Here is a 26,724-nt window from a genome sequence, read left to right as displayed (position 1 = left end):
ACTATTTCCAACATCTTCCTTTAGAATTCTAATAGTTTCACTCCTTAGGTTTAAATCTGTTACCCAGCATGAGTTGATTTTTGTGAGATCTTCCTGTATTTCCATTAATATTTTATGAGTTTTTTCCATTCTTTAACTTTCAAACTTTGCATATTGTTGTATTTGAAGTGAGTTTCCTGCAGGCTGGCTGTAGTTGGGTAATTTTTTAAAACATTTAATATACAAATATCAGTCTTTTAATTCACATTTTTAAACCATTTACATTTAATATAATTATTGCTTTGTTATGCTTAAACCTGTCATTTTATTTTTTCCTGTTCGTTATATCTATAATTTTTTGTTTTATTTTTCTTATCATCATCTGAGTTGCTGGAATGCTTTCATTAATTACATTTCGATTTATCAATAGTTTTCTTGAATGTATCTTTTTGTATGATTTAGTGATTTCTCTAAGTTTTACATTATCTTTACATACTTTTTCTGTCTGCTGTCATCATCATTCAACCAGTTCAAATTAAGTGTAGAGAACTCATCTCTATTTATATTCCTCTTACCCTCTCTGATATAGAATATAATTGTCTTAAATATTTTCCTTATGTTCATTTAGAAACACAACATAAAATTTTATTATTTTTGCTTTGACCATCAAACACAATTTAGAAAGCTCAACAAAAAGAAATATATTGGATTTACCATATTTTTGCTTAAGAAACTTTCTTCTTTAATCATTTCTTTTATATTTAGTAAACTTCTGTTAACCATTCTTTCAGGGTAGGTCTGTTGGTGACAAAGTCTCTAAGTTTTCCTTCATCTAAGAAAACCTTGATTTCTTCTTAATTCTTAAATAATATTTTCCCGTGTCATGTGACATGGGTTGACAGTTCTTTTCTTTCAATGCTTGAAAAATGTAGTGCCACCTTCTGGCCTCCAAGATTTCAGAGGAGAAATCTACTGTCATTCATTTTTTTCCCAATAGAGAATATATAGTTAATCTCTTACCACTTTCAGATTTTTTTCTTTATCTTTAGTTTTTGGAAGTTTAACAGTGATATTTCTTGATGTGGATTTCTGTGGGTTTAACTAAACTGAGATTCACTCAGTGTCTTGAATCTATAGTTTTAGGTGTTTTGTCAAATTTGGGAAGTTTTCAGCCATTATTTTTTCAAGCACTTTCTCAGAGCTGCCATTTTCCTTCTCTCTTTCTAGTATTCTGATGACACAAAAGTAAAATCTTTTTTTATAGTTCCACAAGTCCTCCAGCCTTTGTCCAATTTTTTCCAGTCTATTTTCCCTATTTTTCAGATTTGCTAATTTTTATTTTTCTATCTTCTAGTTCACTGATTCTTTCCTCTCTGCTCTCCACTCTGCTGTCAAACCCATTTCCTGAAATTTTTATTTTAGTTACTCTATTTTTCAGTTCTATTTGTTTTTATTTTGTTCTTTGTTATCTCTTCTATTTTCTTCCTACATCATTCTATTTTTTTCATTTGTTTCAAGTATGTTTGTAGTTGTTCTTCATTGAAGCATTCATAAAATGGCTGTTTTAAAATCTTTGTCAGATAATTCTAACTATCTCTATCTCTGTCATTTCAGTGGTACCATCTATTGATTGTCTTTTTTCACTCAAGTATGAAATTTTCTTGATATGATGATAGAATTTTGTTTGAAACCTAAACATTTTGAGTATGATTTTATGGGACTCTAGATGTTATTAAATCTTCTGTTCTATAAGATTTTATAATCTTCTGGCTTTCTTTGATTCAATTTCAGCAGAGGAAGGGAAACACTGCAGCATTACTGCCAGGCAAGAATAGAAGTCCAGGTTCCTCACTTGACTGACTCCCCACCAGGCCTCTACTGATATCTTCCTGGCTAGCAGAGGTAAGAATGCTTCATTATTGCTCTTTACTTGGCTTCTGCTGACACCATGAATTGGGTCCCCTCATCACCAATAGACCCTGATGAAAGTCCCGACTCTCCACTAGGCCTCCTCTGATACCAATCCATTAGGGAATGGGAAAGTCACGCTTTTTACTGTCAGGTAGGGGTAGAATTGCAGGTGCCCCATACGACCTCCATGTAAAGTAGGGGCAGTGGTTCATTTCTTCTTGGTTGGAATGCAAATCTCTGCTCCATACTAAGCCTTCTGTGACATAACCCTGGAAGGGGATTGAGACACCTTGTTACAGCCTGGCAAGAGAAGAAGTCTGGTCTCCCCCGTCAACCTTTGCTGACATTGCACCACATTTTTCTGTTTTTGTGCTTGAATGGAGTAGAGTAGGGTTGCTTAAAAATTTTCTGCCCCTTTCCTAGTTCTTTGACTGCAGAGAGAGGCTTTTATTGGTGCTTGTTTGTTTGTTTTATTTTTATCTATATCCCTTGATGTTTCCAGGTTCCCAGCTTCTTCAGCTCCAAATATGTTTTTGTTTTTTTATTTTGCTTTTTTTTGTTTTGTTTTTGAGATAAGGTCTCATTCTGTTGCCTGGGCTAAAGTGCAGTGACATCATCATAGCTTGTAGCTCACTGCACCCTGAAACTCCTGGGCACCCTGAAACTCCTGCCTCAGCTTCCCAAGTAGCCGAGACTACAAGTATGCACCATAATGCCTGGACAATCTTCTGAATATGTAAAGCAAAAATAAAACCCAGGGGACTTGCCACAATGTCATGAGGTCCCAAGGTCCCTGGATAGTCTGCCTTCCTCTCTCCACCATTCGTATTCTTCTGTTTGTTTTATATATAATATCCAGAGACTATGGTTGTATTTAGAGGGAGAAATAGGGAAAGGTGTATTTGTTCCACCTTCTCAAAAATAAAAGTCTGTGTTGTGTACTTTTATTAGTTTATTGACTGTCATATTTCTGTATTTTTGACTACCTAAAAAGTTCATTGTTTTCATGAAAGAATTTCTTCTAAGATACTCCTACTGAGCAGAGTGATTAGTGTTGGGTCATATACCAGATGCAGGATTGGGAGTGTATCAGAGTCCTAAGTTTTACCCTAGCAACCTAGAAAAGACTTTATGCTGAGGTGGAATTATATCAGCCTTGGAGTCAGATAGGTTTGAAGTAGTAGTCTCAACTCAAGAGTGTTTATCAACTATGTGACTGTCAGTTTCCTTATCTGTAAAATCATAACAAAATCTATCTCATTGTGTACTTGCAACCTTCAAATGGCTGGCTTGAAAATATGTGCAATATCAGGTGATCAACAAATTTTAATTTTGTTCCCCCATCTCTGTTTCTCATATGAAAGTGGAAACAGAAATATCCATTATTTTCTTGCTTTAATATAGCTAAAGCCCTTTGGATATCAAAGAAGTCTATTTATGCCATGTGAATCAGAGGCTAATGGTCAGACTTACAAATTGAAAAAGGAGCACTCTTTTCACACTGGGGATTTTACTAAACAGAAATCTCATTTTATAAAAATGACATCTTTTTTTTTTTCTGTCCTTGAGGTAAGGGAGCTTGCAAAGAAGAGGAATGTAAGCCAGGAAATAGCAAATTTTTGTAGCCATATTTCTGAATTTGGCTCTACAAAATCTGCTCCCCCTCCATTATTTTGCACATCATACAGAAACAAATGTTGTGAATACACACACACACACACACACACACACACACACACATATACATACATACTAACTCTGACCATTTTCAACATCATCATGTGAGTCAATGTGGCTAATGAAATGAATCAATGTGGCTCTCTGGGGGTCATAAACATCCCCACTCCCACTGGCAGGCCTACTGAGTCAGAATCTCCAGAGGAAATTCCCAGTAACATATGCTCATAATCATCATCTCTTTTGATATAGCAAATATGCCCTTGGATAGAAACCTTCTATTGTACTTCACCCTGAAGTTGAAGAATTACACTTGAAATTAATAGTCTTCCCAGATGACCTCATTTTAAAAAATTCAATTATTCTACCATCACAATGTTTTATAGATTAGCAAAGTGTCCAATGGACTCTTTAAAGTGCCTGAAACACTTTTAGAGGCTCTGTGACATCAAAACCATTTTCCTAAGAATACTAAAATATGTTTTTTTCTTTTTCTGTGTTTGCTTTTGCACTAACGGTGCAAAAGTAATGGTGGGTAAATCTGGTGTCTTAGCATAAATCAAGGCAGTGTCAACCAACTATACTTGTACCCATTATATTCTTTACCACCCATACACCTGCAGTAAAAAAATGAATGAATATCAGTTTCACTTAAGAATTCCCTTGATGAAGCAATAAAAATATTTTTGCAAACTCTATCCTTTTTACATGTCTTTTTAATATTCTGTCTGACAGAATGGGATATACCTATAAAATATTTCTGCTGCATTCTGAAATATGGTCATCTAGGGTAAAAGCACTTGCATCATTGTTGTTTGTTAGAGAGCTGAAATAACTATTTTTTCATGAGATATAATTTTCACTTGAATGTAGAATTGAGAGATAACTGGTTGTTGAGACTTAGGCATTTGGCAGATACTCTCTTGAAAGTGAATAAAGTAAGTTTGTCACTTAAAAGAAAACAACTGATGATATTTTTCCCAATGATACAAATTGAGCTTTCAAGCAAAAATTAGAATTTTAGAAAATTTGATTCCATCATTACGAACTTGACAGAGTCTCATCTCAATACTTGAAGATGTTTCTAATGAGATCAGTGGTGATATTAATGAATACGACTTTTGAATATTTTATAATTAGATGTTTCAACATTTGGAAGATCTGCTTAACTCAATATTTTGCAAATGACCCATGCATGATGTTATGAAAGCATTCATGGGTAAATATTCATTCGTGATGCAGGACAGAGCAATGGATTTTAATGTAACAAATACAAAAAGTTCACTGATAAGATTTCAGATTTGACAGTGCAATTAAACTTTCAAGAAATTGCCACTTATGAAGTTTTAGTGTAGAAAAAAAGATCTACAATTGTCTGAACATAGTTTAAAAATACTTCTTCCCATTTCAGTTATGCAATTATGTGAAGCTAGATTTTCTTCAAGTTCTTCAACCAAACAGAAAATCATAATGTATTGCATGCAGAAGCAAACATAAAAAGCCAGATACAGTCTATTTGCAAAAATATAAGGCAGTGCCATTCCACTTAGTATTTTTGAAAATATTTTTAAAAATTATGTTATTTTTACTAGCATATAATGAATTTATTATTGCTATTTTTAATGAATCAATATTTTCAAAATTTCTCAATTTCAGTTTTATAAATGGTAAGTAGACATAAATATAACCCACATTAAAAAAAGCTTGATTGTTTTCCCTACATTGTAAGAGTTGTAAATGGATCCCGAAACCAAAATATTTGCTATCAATCACTGTAGAAGATCTCAAAGCAGTCCTATAAATGTGTCAGACCTTGTTAATTTGCCTTGTTAATTTGCCTGAAGTCTTCCAACTCATATTTGTTTAATTAATATATGTATAAAAGAGTTCTATTTTTCTTTGCAGTACTTATTGCTAATTTGTGGCATTTTCCCCAAGATTTGTCCCAAAGAAGTTAAATGTCCATTTGAAGAGGTGCATTATTATTTTGTTCCATAAAGATTTTCTAGTACCTTAAATTGAATTCTTGGAAAAAATAAGATTATCTCTTAGTAAAAGGACATTTTCCACAGCAGTAAATTCAAATGATGAAAAATTAAATGAAAACTCTTGAGTACTGATAAATGCATATCATGAAGACTGATAACCTATGCTAAATTATAAGAGAAATTAATAAAACTATTAAAGATTACAGAGAAGGCAGGGGGGGAAAGGGAAACATTTCTTATGAATGTATAATAGTAGAAGCTAGTGCTATATCCTCATAATAGCCTAAACATGTAATTATTAGACACGTTTTATAAATGAGGGAGAAGATGGTTGGAACTTATACTTAAATCCAGTTTTATATGCCTTTGAAATCAGTGTTTCAATTGACCTTAGTGGGCCCTACTCCAATCTAGAAAATCCCCCCCCACCTCTTTCTCTTCACCCAAAGAAGCTGAGTAAGATAGTGCTTGCCAGCACATAATATCAGCACCTTTTAATTTAGAGCACAGATGGCACATGCCTTAAAGAAATTTACTTTACTTTCTCAATATTTGTAAAGAACAACAAATTGCATACCAATATGACTAGAGAAGGGGAGTAGAAAAGAGAAGAGATAGAAGAGTCATTTAAAATGTATAAAGACATGAGTAGGACTAACACTCCATTTTTTTCTTTGCAGAGAGAAGCCAGGTTACACCATTATTGAAGCTATTGCTAAAAGTTTACTGAGTGTAAAGCAATAATATCCTCAAACTTCAAACTATTCTAAATTCATTCAGAAAGAAATATAAAACTGTAAGTCTCTACCACCCAGATGTCTCAACAATGTCACTGGTTCCAAAGAAATGTGTTTCTGCAAGAATTAAAATGCCCTGTAATGTTCAAATAGTCATAATTTCTAGGAGGCTATTACTACATGCTAACTAGAGAGTTTCTAATGACCAGAGGAAATGAACATATTCTGGTCCTGCCACCCTCCTGCTTTGGGAGACAAGGCATTAAGAATTAATGATTAAGAATTTGACAGGCCTTCAAGAAGGTGAAAGATCTCTGCAAGGAGAACTACAAAACACTGATGAAAGAAGTCATAGATGACACAAACAAATGGGAAAACATCTCATGCTCATGGATTGGTAGAATCAACATTGTTAAAATGTCCATACTGCCCAAAGTGATTTACAGATTCATTGCAATCCCCATCAAAATACCAATGTCATATTTCACAGATCTAGAAAAAGTAATTTTATGCTTCATTTGGAACCAAAAAAGAGCCCAAATAGCCAAGACAATCTTAAGCAAAAAGAACAAATCTGTAGGCATCACATTACCAGACTTCAAATTATACTACAAGGCTATAGTAATCAAAATAGCATGGTACTGGTATACGAGTAGAAACATAGGCCAGTGGAACAGAACAGAAAGCCCAGAAATAAAACCATGTACCTATGACCAACTGATCTTTAACAAAGCAGACAACAACATACACTGGGGAAAGGAAGCCCTTTTCAACAAATGGTGCCAGGAAAACTGGATAGCCACATGCAGAAGAATGAAACAGGACCCCTATGCCTTGCCATATACAAAATTTAATTCAAGGTGGATAAAAGACTTAACGGTAAGACATAAAACCTTAAAAATTCTAGTAGAAATGTAAACCTAGTCAGTTTAATTGCCTTTGACCATGTTACTGAACTCCCAGTCCCCATGTCCCACCCTCAACAGTGCTAATTTAGTTAACACTCTTGTAAACTGTGAAAACAGGGCACACTGGATAGTTATAGATTTGTACAAGAGAAGATTCCTTTTGGAATTGAATACCTCAGACTCCACAGAGACCCCTATTTTAATCGAAGACCACCTTTTATAATGGAGATTATTTTTCTTTGCTTTATCTAGGAACATAAGGTCTCCATTATACAATTCAAAAATTGTATATCTTCACTCTTTAATTCAGCATTGAAATCTAAGAAGAAGTTGAGGTTACATAAATAAGTTCAGTGGATGAAAACACAACAATTCCTTCATCCAAGGAATAACTGTGAGAATTTTTCTATGGGAAGTACATTACACACATTTCACAAGGCCTAAAAGAGAAAAGGGAAGCAATAACCGTAAGGTTCAATCAAAAGTGACAATTCATCCCCATCCTATCCAGATTGTAAGATAATATATGTCTCTTGCAGTGAACAAAATTTGCTCCCAGATTTTGGCCTTTAATATTCTTCCCAATGAAAAGAATCATAGATTTTTGAAGATATGGCTAATTGTAGACCTGGAGCATTGTAGGTACAAGATAAGTCTAGAGTAATTTGTTACACCAGACAGAAAGTGCTTAAAAATGATGTATATATAAAACAGAGAAATAAGAACCAGCTTGAAGTTATACCCATGGACAAATACTGGGACCATTGAGCATAAAGGTAATTAAGAACATTGAATTATATACCACTGAAAAAATAGAAAGCCTTTATGCTATACCATTAATGGATAGATAGATAGAGAGAGAGAGAGAAAGAAAGAAGGAATGGAGAATTTTTGCCAACAATAGAATCTTGAATGTTGCCTAATAAATGTAAAAGGAGTGTTGAAGTTGGAAAGTTATAGTTTTGTAACCATCAATGGATGCTAACTGCAGGAGAAAATTGTGATGAGAGGCAGGATATTTGCATAATTTTGAAAAATGTCTCCATGTAGACAGTGTATTAGTTGGAAAGGGGAAAAATCATACAGTGGGAAAATTGGACCACATCTGGAGCAGATGATCAAAATTAAGCACCAATGTGAGGCAGATGGTCATCATGTCCTCCAGATGTGATATCCTCTTAGAAAGACACAAAATTGCCTATGCAGAATTCTGACTAAGAATACATTGCCTGGGTCCAGTCACAAGGAAATACCAGACAAACTCAAAAAGAGGAACATTCTATTAAAAAATGTGGGCTAGGGACTGCATTCTCCAGAATTGTCAATCTCATAACACATACACACACAAAAGGCTATGGAAACATTTCAGATTGAAGAAGGCTAAAGAACCATGACAACTAAGTGCTACTTGACCTTAGACTGGCTCCTATTCTGGAGAGGAAAAATGTTATAAAGGATATTATTAGGTCTATTGAAAAAACCGAAGTATAAACAGATTACATGAAAGCATTATATAAATATAGAATTTACTAAAGTTGAAAATTGTTATGTGGTTATAGAAGAGGCCATACTTAGGAAACATACACTGAAATATTCAGGAGTAAAGAGTTACGATCTATGCAACTTAACCTCAAATGGTTCAGACTGGGGCGGCGGGGAGAGACAAACAGGATAAAGTGTAAACAGTAACTGAATCTTGGTAAAGGGTATATACACAATTTTTGTACTACTTTTATTTTTACAACATTTCTGTAATCTTAAAATTATTTCTAAATAAAAGTTTAAAGAAAATATTTTAAAAACATATCCCTGATCAGGAAAAGTGCTTGTTGATAGATCAATGGTTTCCAACATTTTCCCACCATGACATGGAGTTTATATAGCAGGCATTGATAAGCTAAGTTATGGGTTAGATGCAATCAGAAGGTCCCTAGTTATTATTTATGTATCCAGTTATCAAATATTTACCGAACACCTGCTATGTGCCAGATAATGTGCTATTATGCTTTTTCTCTGCTTCTCAAGAAAGTGTACCAGAGTGTGTGAATGATAAATTACTGAAAAAAGAATTTCACAAACATAAATTGTTAGCAGTAACAAATTCTTTGCAATAAATCTGATGTTCTCTACTTACCCGTGTGTGTTAGAACTTCATTTGAAAACCACTGGCTCAGTTGACACATCTTAAGCCACTTTTTTTGTTTGACTTAAGGCCCTAGAGGAGTGAGATTCCCTTGCCTTATTTCTTTAACCAGCCCATGTTCTTTAATAATAAAGTGTACATACTTTGTCACTCATGACTGAAAATTCTGCCTGAAAAACCTGCAAAGTACTCCAGTTCCTTTAAAGATGAAGCCCTGCTTTGCAAGGTCACTAACGCCAGCATTTGGAGTACTGCTATTAATCCCTGCAGAGTCCAATGGCACACCAATTTTCCCAGATGGCAACTGCCAAATTATGTGTCTTAGTCTTGGAATATGGGCTCTGACAATCCCTGGTGTTATGTATTGCCTTCTCATATTTTATTGAAAGACCAGATTGATATTGTCCACTTTCAAGAATTGATTAACTCTCAAATCATTCTGGGTAATTACAGTGCAATGGAAAGAAACTGGACTTTGGTACTTGACAAATCTAGATGTAGATTAGTTCTGCTGCTTATTCAATGACCAATTATAACCAAATTACCTAATATCTCTAATCCTGTTTCCTGTCTTCAAAGTGGGAATAATAATGAAATCTTCTTGGGGGATAGTTTAAGAATTAAGTGAGATAATGCCATACAAAGTATTTGGCACGATGCCTTGCATATAGTGATTACTTTAAAAGTTAATCATTAATATTTCTGTATAAGGATAAACATAATTTCTATTTTAATAGCTGGCAAACAGAATTCCTCTTCAGGATGGGACTCTCATTGCTTAACTTGCTTCTGGGTAAAAAACCTGGAGATTAAGGTTTGGAATAAAGAGAGAAATGAATGAGACAGTAAAACTGCTCTGTATTGTAGATCAAGAAAAGTTAGGGTGTAAAACAACAAAAAGAAAAAAAATTAAGGCAAAAAAGATTACAAAAGAGAGAAAGGTTTGTCTGCATGGTAGGCTGCCAAAGGACTTTCAGGAGGTAGGACGTCTAGTGTTAAATTTTGAGTTGTCTGCTTTGCCACGAATTAGCTACGTAGGCCTTCCAAACCTCCTGTTAATTTGTGACTTGAGTGAGTTTTGTTCTGTTTTGTTTGTTGTGAGTTTATTCCCCCAGTGCAAATTGAGGTGAATGGGATGGGTTTCATGACTGAGTCAGCTCTGAGCAGAGAAGAAAGAATAGATGTTGAATGGAAGATGCAAGCAAGATTATGAAATTTGTAGGAGAAATAACTAGGAGTTAGAAAAGACTGTGAGAAGGAATCTCTAATGAATCACAGAAATCTTGAGGGATAATAGGATGACCTGACATATGAGTTGTGTCCTTATTATAGGTAAAAGAATGGACTCGTTTCACACACTAAAATTTAGGAAAATACCATAGGTCCATAGTCCTATATCTATAATTTTACAATACAGAAAGCTCTGAAAATGGAATTATTTTTTTTTTTGCTCTCTCTTAGTGGAAAAAACTTGACTTTATTCACTATTGGGCTGTCTATTGTCTCTATTTATTCCCTTGGTGGGTATATTCATACATTTCTCTGAAGCATTATTAATGTGTTGGCTTATGATGTGCTGCTCAGAGTCTGCTAGGGTTATTGTCAATAGAGATACACACAACACATATCCTTACTCAACTCAGAAAATTCTGGATTTCCAAACATCTCTGGGTCCAGGATTTTGGATAAGAGACTGTAAACATGAATTTAGAAAAAAAAAAAAAAGTGATTGAAAATAAAGAGATTACCTTCCAGTGTGTTTCTAAAGCTGAAATTGGCAGTTTTATCCATGGAACCAGATTCATATTGGGTCAAACTCAGGCAAAATTCCACATCAGCTGAAGAGGGGAGCCTTGGGGTCCTGGCTCTGTCCTGGTTTCCAGGATTGCGCAGTAATGGTCCCTCTTGAGTTCCATTGCATAAAGCCTGACGGCTGTTGTATTCCTCCAGTCGGCTACAGATAATCTGTACAAAACACATTTGTGTTAAAGACATTGTCACCACCTCTGAGTCAAGAGGAGAGGGTATAAAGGTTGGAACTTCTGATTAATATCTTTATATTTCTAATTATTAGATTAATACAGTTATACATCGCTTAACGACAGGGATATGTTCAAGAAATGCATCGTTAGACAATTTTGTCATTGTGCAAACATCACAGTATACTTACAAACACGTAGAACGATGGCTTCTACTGTGTTAGACAAGAAAATCTTAGAGAAGCTACTTTTAATTTTTGGTCACTAAGAAATAATTTAAGAATTGAATCATTGCGTGGTAGGAAGAAAACTGGGCTCCAGGTTCAAGTAGATGCAGCCTACTATTCTGGCTCATTTACTTACTAGCAATGTGACAATGAATATATTTTTTAGACTTGGTAAGTCTCAATTTCTTTAACTGTACTATGATACAGGAAAAGAAACTGCAACGAAAAGTTCCTGACTCAAAAATTTTCAGTTTCTAGTTTTCCTTTTACTTCAAGACATTCCTTAATCCTTTTATTCACATGTAATTGAGAACTAGAACTGTTGGTTGACTTCTCCTAAGGTCATACGATGTTCTGAGTCAGAACCAGAGCACTAAAACACAGTCCCCCGATTCCAAAGCCATATCCACTACATTTATTATCACCTATTAATGGTGTAGGAATGGTTGAATCAAACTAACCTAACTTTTGCACTGAATTTGACGTGTTGGATGCCTTTATAATTTTGATTAGCTAGACACCACAGCAGGTATGTAGATGAAATCATTTTCATTCCTCTTTGAATAATAAACCTTCTCAGGATATTTTCAAAAGATCCTGCTGCTTAAAAGACTCCTACAGCAGACTTGGTTAAATTAGAGAGGTTTGAATGAAACTATTTTTCCTAAAATGCCAACTGCCAAGTGACTAAGTGTTCAGATGACTAGCGGTATTAGGAACAAGGAAGAAATCTACCCTGGTTCCAGAAATAATTCGAAAATCTTAACTGCAAACCATTGTCTTTATATTTGACATGGAAGAGGAGACAGAGAACGAGAAATTGTTAGCATTGTGGTTATGATCATGAAGACTATAGCCAGAAAAATATGGTTTCCAATATTGACCCTATTAGCTACGTGATCTTGGGCAAGTTACTTATGTTCTGAGTATTAAGTTTTTCATGTATAAATTGGGATTATAAAAATTTATCAAGGCTCAAATAATATAACATATGTAAAGCATTTAATATAGTGCCAGGTGTAGTGTTTCAAAATGGCAACTACTATAATTATTACTGAATACAAGACCATTGGACAGCCACCAAATCATTTTTAATCCTAGATCTATAATACTGTTCAAATATTCATTATTATAATTGCTAACTTTGATATATCATTTAAAAATATAGTAATTCTTTCCACACAGGAAACTCAAACATATGTCAGATACTAAACAAGTCATTTTGCAGGAACAAATTTCATTGAATTCCTTCACAGTAATGTTTCGAGCTATATTATTCTAATTTTAGAGGAAAGAATTCTCAGAATAGTTAAGCATCTTGCTTAGGGTCTTGTGGCTAAATTATAAAAGTCCACTCAAATTCATGTTGATGTGACTCAAAATTCATGTCAATGTATACCCTTTTTCCTACACTATTCAGCTTTTATTCTATTTAGTCCTCATATTAACAGAAAATGAAACTTATAACTGCACCTCATTTTTTTTTCTCTTGAGAAAAATCAAAGATCAAAGATTTTAGAAAACTTGTCCAGTGTCATCCGGTAAGTGGCAGAGGTAGAATTTGAGCCCAGGTCTTCTAACAACAACTTTGTTCTTTTTCTATTTCAACACAAGTGAGTTATAACATACGCTAAGGGAAAAAAAAATCAAGTACCTCAAGTCAAAGGATAAAAAGGGAGATAGAAAGAAGAAATAGATGAACCTATATAGTTTTCTCTTAAATTTAAAGAAATAGTAATAAAATGTCAGCTACTAAAAGCTTTCAGAAGCAAAGATTCTGTTATGGCATTAGAGGTTTATCTGGGAAAAATGTAAACCATATGACATTCCACAGAATCTTTTTCATAAAGAAAAAAGAGAAGCTGTTATTTCACTGAGCTGTTGTCATGGTTACCCAAAACCCATGACTTTCTGCTGAAATGTGACTTTTTTTCCTTCCCACAGTTTGCTTCCCTGTGATATGCTTTTCAGCTGATGAGTGAATTCCCTGACCACAATTTTCTCATGCCTATCAGCTGAGAAATATTTTTTCACTATTTCTTTTGATTCATCATGACAGCTATTCCTGATATCTCTTTTCTTTTAATGACTAGCTTATCTGTTGATTGTATAACATGGATCTAATTGTGTTGAGCATAGGTATTTTGTACTTAAATGTTATTAAGCAACCTCCACCTCCAAAAATAATGGACTATTTTAATTGATGACAAACATGGCCTCTACTTCAAAAGCTTTTGTCATTAAACCAACAAATAAATGAACGAACAGAAGACATGAACTGTAAATGTAAGCTTTCTTAGAAAACTAACATTAATTATCTGACTTTATCTTATAAACTGTATCTTATTTGATAGAAAACTCTGCCAAGTAAATATTCTTAATCTCATTTAAATAACAGCTATGTTGTAACTTGCTTGATATACTTTATTGTATTCTTCCTTTTTTTCTTGAATGCACAAAATGTCTTATCCCTGAATTTGGGTAAGAGGTTGCTATTGACATTGTTGTGTCCTTGGCATTGGGGAAAATGCCATGCATTAAAAAGTATTGTCTAAGGTCCTAGAAATCCACCCATGCAGAGTTTAATTTTTAATCTATGTTAGCACTGGAGCTAACATTTCTCTGCTGTCAAATTTTGTTCAATTCAGCATGTATTTATAGAGCCTGTTTCATGTATATATTATGGTCTGGGCTCTGTGGATCCAGTAATATTTAGAAATGATCTCTGCCTAGGAGTGGCTAACAATCTGGTATACACAGACAAATTTGAAAACTGTAATATGTACTGAAAAATTATATATTCTATGATATAAATCTGTAAAAAATGTAATTATGGCACCAAGGGAGAGGGTCAAATTCTATCTGAGTAAGGCAGGTGGATCCATAAAAGTCTAATAGAATATTTTCTTTATGACTAAATGAAAAGGACTACATCACTGTGTCTGTCCATGTTGTCTGGGGCAAATGAATTTTAAGGGAGTCAAAATGACTACATGTCAAATTACACATCCATAAATTAGTGGTTTGTTCCACCCCTTCTGAGACTAAATGGATACTTATAAATAGGGAACAACACAGTTGAAGTAAATAGCTTGGAGTCAGAGCCACTTGGTTTTTGTCCTCACATGGGTGACCTTGGACAAATCATTCTACCAGTTTTAGCCCTCTTTATCTTCTTTTATAAAATGTGGGCACTGTACTAGATACCATTGACATTCTCTCTGCTCAGTTGATAAATATTATCAAATCTCTAAAACCTCCGTTTTTGTGTCAACTGAAAAGATATCTGAAACTAATTTAAAAAATGAAGGCTTTCTATGAGAGGAGCTATCAGTCTAGCTAATTTGGAAGGTATTAATGAACTTAGTCTGGAAGCTATTCAAATTTTATCTCACACAAAATTGTCTAGTTCTTAATTTGAGTGTTCAATTCAGGCAAAAGCATTCATATTAATGGCATGTTTATTACAGAATTTGTGTTTTTGTAAAATGAAGGTAAAGAGATACCAAAACAATCTCCATAATCATTAAATCAGTGACTCTTAGCTCTGGCTGCATATTAGAATAACATGAGGAAGTTTTATTATAAAAATACAGATGCTTGTACTTCACAGCAAACCACCTGAATCTGAATTTCTGGCAAGAAGTTGGTGGGAGAAAATATAAATGAGTAAAACCTAAATAAAATAAAAATCAATTTAAAAAAATAAAAAAGTTAGGTGGGCGGAGCTTGCACAAGTGTTCTATTTTTTTAAAACGTTTTTAAAAAGCTCCCTAGGTGATTTTCACACTGAAAACTACTGAATTAAATCAATATAAGCAACTGATCTTAATTTTTGATAGACTCTGTAACCAGAGAGGCTGTGTGAAGAATGAAACAGCCAATGGAGCCGAGTTTGACTGTCATCTCTGCCACTGATTATCCCTCGACACTACTTAGACACAGTAGGTGGACCCCAAACGTTCACCTTTAAATGTTCTCCTTCCTTGTTTAAATTGTGGTTTGCTTTTCTTTCCCCAAGTGGTCTTTCCTCCTCTCTATATCCTAATTTTATTTTAAAAGCATGGAACGTGGTTGTAGTTAATATTGTAACAATTCCAATCTGGTGCTTACACACTAGACCCAAAAATTTTCTTTAGAAACTGGTAAAACTGGCCACAATCCTAAGAAGAAAAAAAATCCACTTAATAATCAATAAATTATTATAAAAAACAACACAAATATAATTCTGGGTATCATCTGGGTACTATACACCTCATATAATAAAATAGTAATTTGTATCTATCCATTAAGCTTCAGTTTGATTGTTGTAATTTTGTTCTGGTAATTTAGATAACCCTCCAGCCTTTCTGGGTCAAGTGAAGCACATAGCTAAGGAAAGCATTATAACTGACTGAAAATCCTACATTCAAGCTTGGCAGTATTTTCAGCAGTAAGAGAGGATGTCAGAGCTAGATGAGAGTTTTGCGCTTTATAGATTAACGTGGGAGGTCTTAAGGCTTATTGAAATAGACTTTTTTCAAGTAAATTTTTTCTAGCCTTTCCTGCACAAATATACTCCTTACTTTTGGTAAATAGCTTACATTATGGCACCAAAAATTATACAGTGGCCATTTTCCAATGAGCTTCAATAGGCTCCATTTGGAAGATATGTGAACTTGGGAGGGGGCAGCACCTATGTTTCAGAACTGCAGAGTATGAGGCATCAAGTGCATTATTCTTCCCATCCCATTCGAATATTGGACTTAATTTCATAAAACATTGCTAGCCAAAAGTGCTGTGTTAGAAATTTTTGGAAGACAGGCATAAAAACATTCCTTCTACCTTTATGGTTTAAAAATGATAAATAATTAAACACATGTTTCTTTGGTTACACTTTGTCTCTAATTCATAATGAAAAATTCAGAATACGAGAAATAGGATTTCTATTTCAAAGTAGCAATCCCTTATATTGTATCTAAAATTTGCAAGTATTTGGGAAGAAAGCTAATTTCTTCTGCAGTCTCATGAAAAAGTGAGACAGAATGGGCAAGATCCTTTAGCTAAAGACATCACAGCAGTCATGTCCTTGGAAATAGCATAGAGCAGTCATGCAGCCGGACTATCCAAAAACAAATATTTTTGCTGCTTACCACCTGTGCGATCTTATGCAAGTTACCCCATACCTTTATACCTTTAAAATGGGGAAAGGTTAATAAGCATATTAAATGAATTAATACACAAAAACACTTGCAGCAGGGCTCACAAATGCTACATGCTCAATGAATATTAGCTGTTTTCATTTACTTATTTGAATTTCAGGATTCTCAAATATTAAAAAATGAATATCTAATCCAATAAGTATTCCCCAAACTTTTTTGATGACAATAATCACCATAGACATTTAGTAAATTATGCCTTCTCAAGACCCTTCTGCTGAAGATTATGATCAATGGGTCTGGAATAGGAGTAGAAATTTGCATTTTTAATTTGTACACCATATGAGTTTTGTTGTGAATAATAATTTTATTATTCAAAAACACTGGCCTAGATCATTTGTTTATTTAATCATCTAAATATGCATTCATTCATGCATTCACAAATATGTAAGGAGGTATTGCCATTTGCCAGGGACCATACTAGGTGCTGTGAAATATAGTAATGAATCAAGTACTCTTTGTTCATTGCAGCTTAGAAACCTAGTAGAGGAAATTAGACAAATAGTCACACAAATATCTAAAATGTGCTATAAAGGAAAATTATGAGGTACACCGAGAGCTCTTAACAAGGTACCTTTTCTATGCCAGGTGGGGTAAGTCTGGAGGGAAATTTATAATGACCTGACTGAAGAAGTGATTGCTAAGGTTCCTTTCTGCTCTGACATTGTATGTCCAGTGCATCTTACCTGCCAAGAGGAGAAGAATGATGCTGGGCTGAGTAGGTTAGGGTTTGCTGGGTGGTGCCCTCCCATGTACTCATCTGTGCAAATGTCACAGTTTTCTGCATCCCGCCAATCCCAATATGGAATAGTGAAGTTCTCATCCCCTGTCAGGTTCTGGATTTCTTGTTCCCACAACAACAAAAGTAGTCTATGCCAAGGCAGAAAACCTGGTGCTTCATGGGCAAAATCAATGTCTCTCCAGATTTCAGACCCTCCGAGCAGTGTGTCTCTTGACACATAATAATGCATCCAGACAAAGAGGTCATAAATGCTGATGTCATTAAACATGGGTGTCGATCCATTATTCATCTGGCCATAGGTGCCTGTGGGGATGACATAGTCTGGGCTGATAGTATGCTTCGCTAAATTGAGGTAGGCAAGAAATTTGTCCTTCTCTGAGACATTCAAATCAAAGATGTTTCTTCTTACCAAGAGTTTTCCCTCTGTGCAGTTTGGTCCCGAAAAGCCAAACTTGCAATTGCCACAGTTGAATCCCATGAAGTTGCCGGAGCACTGGCAGGTCCTATTATAAAAGACAGAGGGCCAAGACTCCCGGTCATCCACCCCCGTGAAGGGGAATTGAGGCCCAAGTGGTGCATTGGACAGAAGGATGTCCTGACAGGAACCCCTGCCTGAGAGCTGGCCACAGGGACTCCCATCACCCCTCCATGGTGGGCAGCATTCCTTCTCCATCAGGTTCTTGGAAGAGGCACAGGCTCGAGGGAAATGGCCAGTGGAGATTTGAAAACTCCACAGCAGGCAGTATAAAACAGCCAGCAGCATTCTTCCTCCAGTCCACACAAGATCGACTTGAGCTGGTTAATCAGAGCCACGGACTTCTTTTTCCAGTTATCCCTACAGTGACTATCACATGTCTTGGCTAAGACCTATATAATACCACTTCCACCTCCAGCGTCAAGCACATCAGTCTTTATCTTAAGCTTTCATCTTCTGAAAAGCACATGACTAACTTTTCTTTGGAGTTGGCATGTATCCCACCAGTGGGATAGGCCTATGTTAAAGTGAGACACACTGTTCATCATTAATAGTTTAATTCTTATTGTTAGAATATTAACAATAAAATTAATAATAATGCATGACCTAAGCAAACTCAGTTAATTGACTATAAAATTGACGAAATTTGAATTTGCAAATGAGAAGCAGTGTCAGGAATAGAGCTTCTCTTATTAAGAAAGGTGAGGAAGTGCTAGAGATGATGGATAAAAGATGGATATTTCTCAGAGATCAGAAATAGGCTACAACATTTGTAGAACTAATTTTGCAGACAGAGATTTTTTTCACAGCCCAGAGATTTTTCCTTATATCTGATTACATTTCACTTTATATATTGTATATGAAGTATCAGAAAAAAATTGTTCTGATACTTTGATTATCTTGATGCATTTTCTGATTATTCCCAAGGATAGATCACTTTAATAACTGGGTGATCTGCTTCACTGTGGGGAGATTCCATTCCAAAGATCTCTCTCTCTATCTCTCTCTCTCTCTCTCTAAAACACTGTGACCATATTATTTCACCCATGAATTCTAGAAATTAGGAATTTATTTGAAATTTTGTTTGCAATGTGACTCATGCAAAGGAATTCTCAGTTTAGTGAGTAAATGAATAGGAGTAATATATTTATTCAACAAATATATTTTGATCATCTCAATTCTTTCAGGAGTTCTTTCTCTGTGCGTATAGTGAGCTAGGGAAATTGAAATGTATGGCTAAAAATATAATTTTAACCACTTATGTTAGTTTTCAAATTAGTAACACAGATAATAAGTGCATAAAACTTTTTATGGAAGGAATGCATTTGTGAACTGAGGATATTGGGAAGGACTGCATAATTTTGGATAATAGTATGTGAATGTTATCAAGGGAGTGCCCCCAGGGTAACATCTGAGAGGATGAACATAAGTTGGAAAGACAAAGGACAATAGAGTCCACACTTGGGGCAAGGGAAATGGGGAGAGGTGGGAACTGTGTTTCATCTTCCTGAGTTGAAGCATTAGATTCAGATAAGCCTCCCCACACTATAGAAAATTAAACTTGGGACCAATCCATGGAGTGGCTTAAAGACTTACTCAGTGGCTTAAACTAAGATGAGTCTTTTTGTGAGCTGAAGAGTGACAGAATGAGAATCAAGTCAAAGTTGTCCCTCTGAGGCTTCCTTCCTTATCCTGCTCCACACCTAAAGCTGGGTAGTCCCCTGAACTTAAAGAACAAGGCAAAGAAAGTGAAACCTTTGAAGAAATCATTAGTGTTTGGACCCTTAGCTGAGAGGTTCCAGGGAAAGCCATCGCTACCCTGGTGATATTGAAATGTCAGACTGCTCTGCTTTCTCCTCTTTTTACCAGAGTTTGTCTCATGATTTAGAAGAACATCAAGGCTCCTCTATACAACTTTTTTGAGACTCAGAGCAGCCTTTGCAGGTAGTAGCCTTTGCAGTGTGTGTGTGTGAAGAGGAAGAGAAGTTTCCATGGAAATGCTGGCTCTAGCCGGGATCAGGGAGTCATCACATGATCTCCACAAGGAGGCTTAATCTTTTCTCTCTCCTTTCGGAGCCACAAAGAGGATTAACACGGGACTTCTTGTCTTTGGGGAGTCTTGGTTCTGTATTACTTGTAACCACTTGTGGCCTTTTATAATTCTTTTCCACCTACTTGCAGACAGAATTCAACTTTTCATGTTCAATTTAATTAAGAATTTTGCTTTACACTTGTCCCCCATCAGACTTCCTAGTGAAATAACTTAGAAAGTCTCCATCATGCTCTCTAAGGGCTTTTGTGTTTGCTCTCCCAAGTCTATTTTTCATAATCTTCAGAGCCTGCTTACAAGAATAACTAAAATGTATTTTGTCCTATGAATTTCTTTTATACAGTTCATTTCCTTAAATCGACAGACTTCTTTATTCCTCACAATATAGGCCACTATCTTCTTTGGCCCACATATGTAGTGGTCTTATTGCCAGTCCTGGGTTCCTAAATATTAAACCCCATTTAGACCTGTTCCTCCCTAACTCTAGGTGTACATTCTTTATGTGTCTCCAGATTATAGGATTTTAAATACCCTATCCTATTTTGGGAGATTATTGTATGATCTAACATGGAGTTAATGCAATACTCTGTTGACTAGAATTAGAGGATCAGTAAATACTCTGCAAATATATACTGAGCATCAGCTATTAGGCATAGCCTAAGAGATGGGGATAGTACAATAATCATAACAGAGAACTTTCTACCATCATGAAGGATACAATCTATTAAAATAATACATTAATTATAGTAATTTTTAATAATATTTTAAACTATGTATATTTTAAGTAACTTTTTTTTTGTAAATTAAATGACTTTTTAAGTTGCTATAAAAGAAAAGTAGGGAGCTCTTAGGGAAGATGGTAGTGCCCATCTAATTTCATGAGGAATAGTCAAGGAAGGATTTCGGGGAGAAGTGACATCTGAAGGATTAGAAGAAGTCTGCTTGGTGATGAGAACAGTGGGACTGTGAGCTTTCCAGGCAGAGAGAAAGTCATATCCAAAGTTCCAAAGTGGAAGTAACATGGTATATTCAAGGATCCCAAGGACAGTTAGGGTGGCTACAGCCCTAAAGTGGTAGAGATGTAACTATCATATGAAGGTATACATATGGACCCAATCATAATCCATAAAAGGTTTGAAGCAGAGTTTTGATGTTATCATACATGAATTTAAAACATTTCACTGAAGCTACTGAGATGAGAACAGATGTGGGATGGGAGCTAGACTAAATGTAGAAATAACTGTTAGGAAATATTGAAGTAAACCAGGCAAAAAGAGGTGTTGCTTGGACCAGAGTGAAGATCCCCAAGATGGGCATAAGTGAGTGGATTTGAGAGATGTTATGTGATGACTTCAAGAGTAATAAGAGGCGAAGGGGAGAAAGATTTGGGGTTAACTGCTAGGTTTTTGACTTCTGCCATTAATTAAAATAAGAACTAGAAGAGGGTAAAACATTTCTGGGAATTGAATGTGGGTTCAGTTTTAGGTATGTTGAGTTTGACGGTATAAGTTTGTGGCTATAGACTAGCCACAGATGCTGATCCTCTATATCTGGTATTTGCATAGATCATTTGCCCACTCACTGGTGTTGACTGGGCCAGTTTTAGTCTTTTTTTTTTCTCACTCTGATCGCTTTATTTGCTCCTTTGTTTGATACTACCTTAAACTCACTCGTCCAGCTTTGTTTTTCAGCTCTCCCTCTTTCAATTATAATAGTAGCTATGATTTATTGAGTACAACTAATATAATTAGCTCAGAATCAATAATTACCATTTAAAAATTAAAATTTACTACAGAAATAGTGCTCAAATCAGTAAAAAAATAATATAATGAACTAGTATGTATCCATCACCAAGCTTCAACAACCAGAATTTTTCTGAAATCATTGTTTCTTCTGTTCCCACCAACTGGGGTATTTTAAAACAAACCTCAGATAACACACTCCACTTATACTATTTATAATAGGTATATATAGCTAACAATTAAGGACATAAAATATAACAACATACATCTCAAACAAAAAGAGAACAACAATTTCTTAATATCATCTGATTTCAAATTTATGGTCAATTTACTTTAATTATCTCAAAATTGTATTTGTGAAGATTTAAAAAAAAGTCATGCATTGCATTTAGTTGACATTTATCAGTTTCTTTTAATCTAGATGTTTCTCTTATTTTCTTAAAAATGCAATTTATTTATGGAAGAAACTGAGTTTTACTCTGAAGAATTTCTCACATTTTAAGGTTGACTAATTTTATCTTTGTGGATTTAACATGTTCGTTATCCTGCATTTTCTGTCATCTCATGCATTTTCAATAATAATCTCATGTGTTTTCTATAATTAGAGAGTTAAATCTAGAGATTTGATTATATTCAGGTTCAATTTTGTTTTTGCTTTTATTAAGAATGACCTCACAGGTGTTACTATGTACAACTTATTCTAAGACACTGAAGGACCATATTTTCTGGTTTTCCCAATATTTTTTCTTGAAATTGATCAGTCTGAGATGATGTCGGACTGTCCTATTATATAATTCTCTAACAATCTTTTACATGGTTTTATTATTCACTGATAATTGTTTCCTACATCCATTATTTTATTAAAGACTGCAAAATGGTTATTTTTCTAATTCTATCATTCTGTTTCTGTTTACTAACTGTGGTTCTTTTGTAAAAAATAACTTTTCCTTATTAACTATTTAGTTACCCGGCAATGCATTCTGTATAAGAAAGGTGTGGTAAATGCTTGATTCTTGTCTTTCATCTATCAATTTTCAGAATAATAATGTGGTTCCCTAACAACCTCTAAACATTATCTCTATAATTTAGCTATCGGGAAGATATATAAAGTTTTATGTATTTGGTGTACTTCTTTTGAAATACAAATTGATGCATCTTTGTCCATTATCCTGCTAAATGGTGGACATCAGCCATGCTACATTATAGTATGTTGGCCAATGACTATGATGCTTGTGTTTAGGTGTGTGTCTGTGCACAGTTGAAGGAAAAATATGTAGCCTCAACACTGTATAGTTGAAGTTTAAACACATTCATTTGTTCAATAAATATTGAGCATCTATAATTTCTAAGTCTCTATACCACATGCCTGGGGGATACAAAGTTGTATAAGTCACTGACCCTGAATTTGATGTTATGAAGTCAGACTCTCTGAATGTATTTCCAAGGTCTGCTGGTTATTATTTCTTAGACTCTGTGGGAAGAAAAAAGAGGGAAGAAAATGAGTATATATTTAAGATTTGCTCAGTAACTTCACTAACTTCACTTACCTTGACCCCAGTGTGCTCAGTCCTAACACATAGGACTTTTTGAGTTTGAAATGATATAACAGATGTTAAACACTCAATACAAGGTCTGACAGATATTAAGTACTCAATAAATATTCACTGTTTTATTATAGATCACAAATTTGGTGCTGGGAGTGTTCATCACTATAGGGTTCTCATTACTTATAGGCCTTTTTTGGTGTAAAGAACTAGGAAATAATTATTTTATTAGATATAATTTGATATCATTATTTTAAATTGGCCCTTTTTTCTCTACCTAGCATCCTTACTTGCTCTTTTCCTCCAATTAAAACCTTGTTCTCTAAGATACCGAACTTCTGCAGTTACATTGAGATGTCATGCTTTCTTAGAATTCAGAAATTAGTACATGCTCTTTCCCCTACTCAGAATGCTTATTTCCTCCTTTATTCACTGGCATGACTTCTATTCACACTGTAAGATTAAGCTCAGTTGTCCTAGCTTCACGAAAACCTCCAAGGGTTGACTGGAGAACTTTCCTCAATCCTCTCATTGTACCCTTAATTCACCTTTGTCATCGCACTCACAACAATGCACTATAAGAATCTTTTGATATGTCTGATGCCTCTTCCAGATCATACATTCTTGAAGGCTGGAAATGTGGTTTTACACTAAGTGCCTGTAACATTGCATGGCATTTTAGTCATATATTTATTAGATGGAGAATAGATGAATGGATATAAATTTCTTCTTTTGTTTTCCTTATTTTGTAAAATACATTTTAAAGTTCTAAGATATTTCAAACATATGGAAAAACATAAACAGTAAAATGAGCACTCGTGAATCCACTACACTTAATAAATTTTAACATTTTGGACTAATGGATAAACTGTTATGATCACATAGTACCTATCATTTGGGACACAGGAAAGGCAGAGCTAGAGGAGGAAGGGAACAGGTATGAACGATACTGGCCCTCATTTTGAATGTAGTATCAGGCAATAAGACAGAAGGGCAGAACCCAGCAAAAAATTCAGAATATAGTGGGGAAGGTGGGAAGTCCCATTGTGAGAAGAAACTAGCAGAAGAGAATTTGGGACACATTATACCAACACCCTGATAGAGGTCTAGCTGAAGAGGGAGGGGACTAGTATTTACCTAGGATTTATTCGACAATCATTTTTATGCAACATTATTGATTAGATGTCTACACTGGGCTAGGCATTTTGCATATAATTTTTATAATTCAGTCATTAAAATGAGCTTGCAAGGTACATATTATATCCCTTTATAGTTAAGAAAATTGATGTTTATGCATAAGATAAAACTACTAGTAAATTACAGAACCATATCTTTCTGTATACTTTTAAATCTCACAGATATTTAATTTTATTGTGTTATCTTCCATGTTAATGCTAGTTTTGCTTGTCGATTGAATTTTACTGTACTAATCCTGCTTCTATTTTTTGACTTCATTCTTTGTTTTTTTTTTGTGTTATCATGATTGTTCTGAAGGTCAGCTTTAGGTACTTGGCTGTGTTCTTGGTGGGTTTCTAGAGTATAGTTGAATCCTAGCTACCCCACACTCCAGTTTGAAGGTGGTCTTTTGTGATATATAGCCTTAATCATACACTAAAGCTTCTTTCAAAGCTGGTCCTTATAGGCTGTTGAAGTGTTAAGCAAGTTGTGGTCACCACAATGCTGAATGAATTATATTATCTTTGTTTCAGTTGAACCGTCTATAAATTAGCCTAAAGGCAAAGGGTATTAATCTCCCAAGAACCAATTTCCTGATTATACACAGTTCTACTGCATGCAAAACTAGTTCTACTATCACTTAATGCATGCACAACTTGTAATTAAATCTTCATTAGAAATTATTTAAATAGCATTAACAAAGAGCAAAATCTGCCTTTCAAGAATAGAGGGTATAAATTAAGACACATCACAGAGATTTTTCTCTGTGAAATGGGTTCGCAGGAAAGTGTAACTGTGGAGTTGTGGGATGACTGATGAGAGACAGCACAACCTCTGATGACATCAGAGCAGACCTAGGTAATGAACCAAAATGTAGAACTGAAATGTGCAGCCTTTGCAAGTGAAAATAAGCTTATTTTAATGTCAATAAATTGTGCAGATCCTAGGAGAAAGCACATGACTTTCAGTCTTTATTAAACATAAATAATCACACAAACTGTCAGTTTAATAATTCTCTGAGTCGGAGCTCTGAACGTAATACCCCAAGGTATGGCTCCTTGGCAGGCTGAGTATTTTGAGCTGAGAGAGATTGAGAGGACTGCAGAAGCAGGCAGGTCTCTCAGACCTTTCCCTGTCCCCTATTCTCCCCTGAAGTGGGTCATAGAAACCAGAATTCTTTTCCCCCAAAGCAAGCCATAGAACCTAGGAAGATCACTCTCTGAATTCCTCTCTTCTCCCCTGAAGACCTTCAGGTTACAGGAGTCGGACTGCATACCCAGAGGCCAAGAAGAATCTAAACAAACAGGAGTTGCTAACACCCCTTCCCTCCTACCCCCAGTTTATTACCATTAGGTCTTACCCCCTTTTTTTCCAATCATACTTCTACATGACTGTCTATTCCTCATCAAACCTAAGCATAAAAATACAGTTTTCCCTGATCTTTGGATCTTCATTTCTGAAGGCTCCCATGCCATGTAAAACTAGTATCAAATAAATATGTCATGCTTTCTCTTCTTAATCTCTCTTTTCTTATAAGGGTGTCAGCCATAAACATTGTGATGGGTGAGGAAAAAGATTTTACTTTTTCTCCCCTATACTTACATAAATGTATATTTTCTTCTTCAGAACAGTGTACACGCATTTCTAAAATATTAAGTGTGTATGTTCAAGTCACAGAAATACTCTACACATAACACTGGCTATTTGTACATTTTTAGGACCCCATATAATAACTTCATGTCCTCTAAGGATCTGCAGCCCATGGGTTAGGAATCACTGTTTTAGGCAATGTCATCCACCAGTTTCGGTGTGATTTTAAGACCAAGGTTGGTTCTAAAAGGACATCAAAATGCAAGCCAAAATGAAGGTTCACATGAGCAATTCCCAAGTGTTTTATCAGTCAGAATAATGTTTTATTATCAACAAGTTTTTCATAAAAGTGTCAAAACCAACATAAGTAAAATAAATGAATTATAATGGAAAAAACCACATAGAATTCATAGAAGGAAGGTAGGCTTTAGAAAATGGACCTATGATAAAGTCAAGTAAATAGTTGACTCTGGGTTAGAATAGTCATTCTGGTAAAGTGGAAACATTGGGTCACAAATTAGTACAAATTAATTCTGGTGCTGCCATTTTCTGTGTGCTTTGGGCAAAGAACCTAATCTCTCTGATTTTGAGCTTCCACAGCAGTAAAATAAGAGTAATAATACCTGTCCGGTCTAATTTCAAAGATTGTTAAAAGTGT

At 34.9% G+C, this 26,724-nt stretch overlaps 1 protein-coding gene across 1 annotated transcript in view; it reads right to left on the bottom strand.

The window, feature by feature from the left end:
* TYR (tyrosinase) overlaps nt 1-18,744 on the bottom strand; it is a 74,474-nt gene extending 55,730 nt beyond the window's left edge. Inside the window, exons 1-2 of the mRNA XM_012641785.1 lie at nt 17,434-18,744; nt 11,092-11,308 (exon numbers count right to left, since the gene is read on the bottom strand). Of these exons, the coding sequence (XP_012497239.1) occupies nt 11,092-11,308; nt 17,434-18,252 (1,036 nt within the window). The 5' untranslated portion in view covers nt 18,253-18,744. The remainder of the gene's footprint in view (nt 1-11,091; nt 11,309-17,433) is intronic.
* Between the last annotated feature and the right edge of the window lie 7,980 nt (nt 18,745-26,724).

This window comes from Propithecus coquereli, unplaced genomic scaffold (assembly GCF_000956105.1).
Source record: "Propithecus coquereli isolate 6110/MARCELLA unplaced genomic scaffold, Pcoq_1.0 Scaffold170, whole genome shotgun sequence".
NCBI lineage: Eukaryota > Metazoa > Chordata > Mammalia > Primates > Indriidae > Propithecus > Propithecus coquereli.
This window is presented reverse-complemented; position numbering and strand designations above follow the sequence as displayed.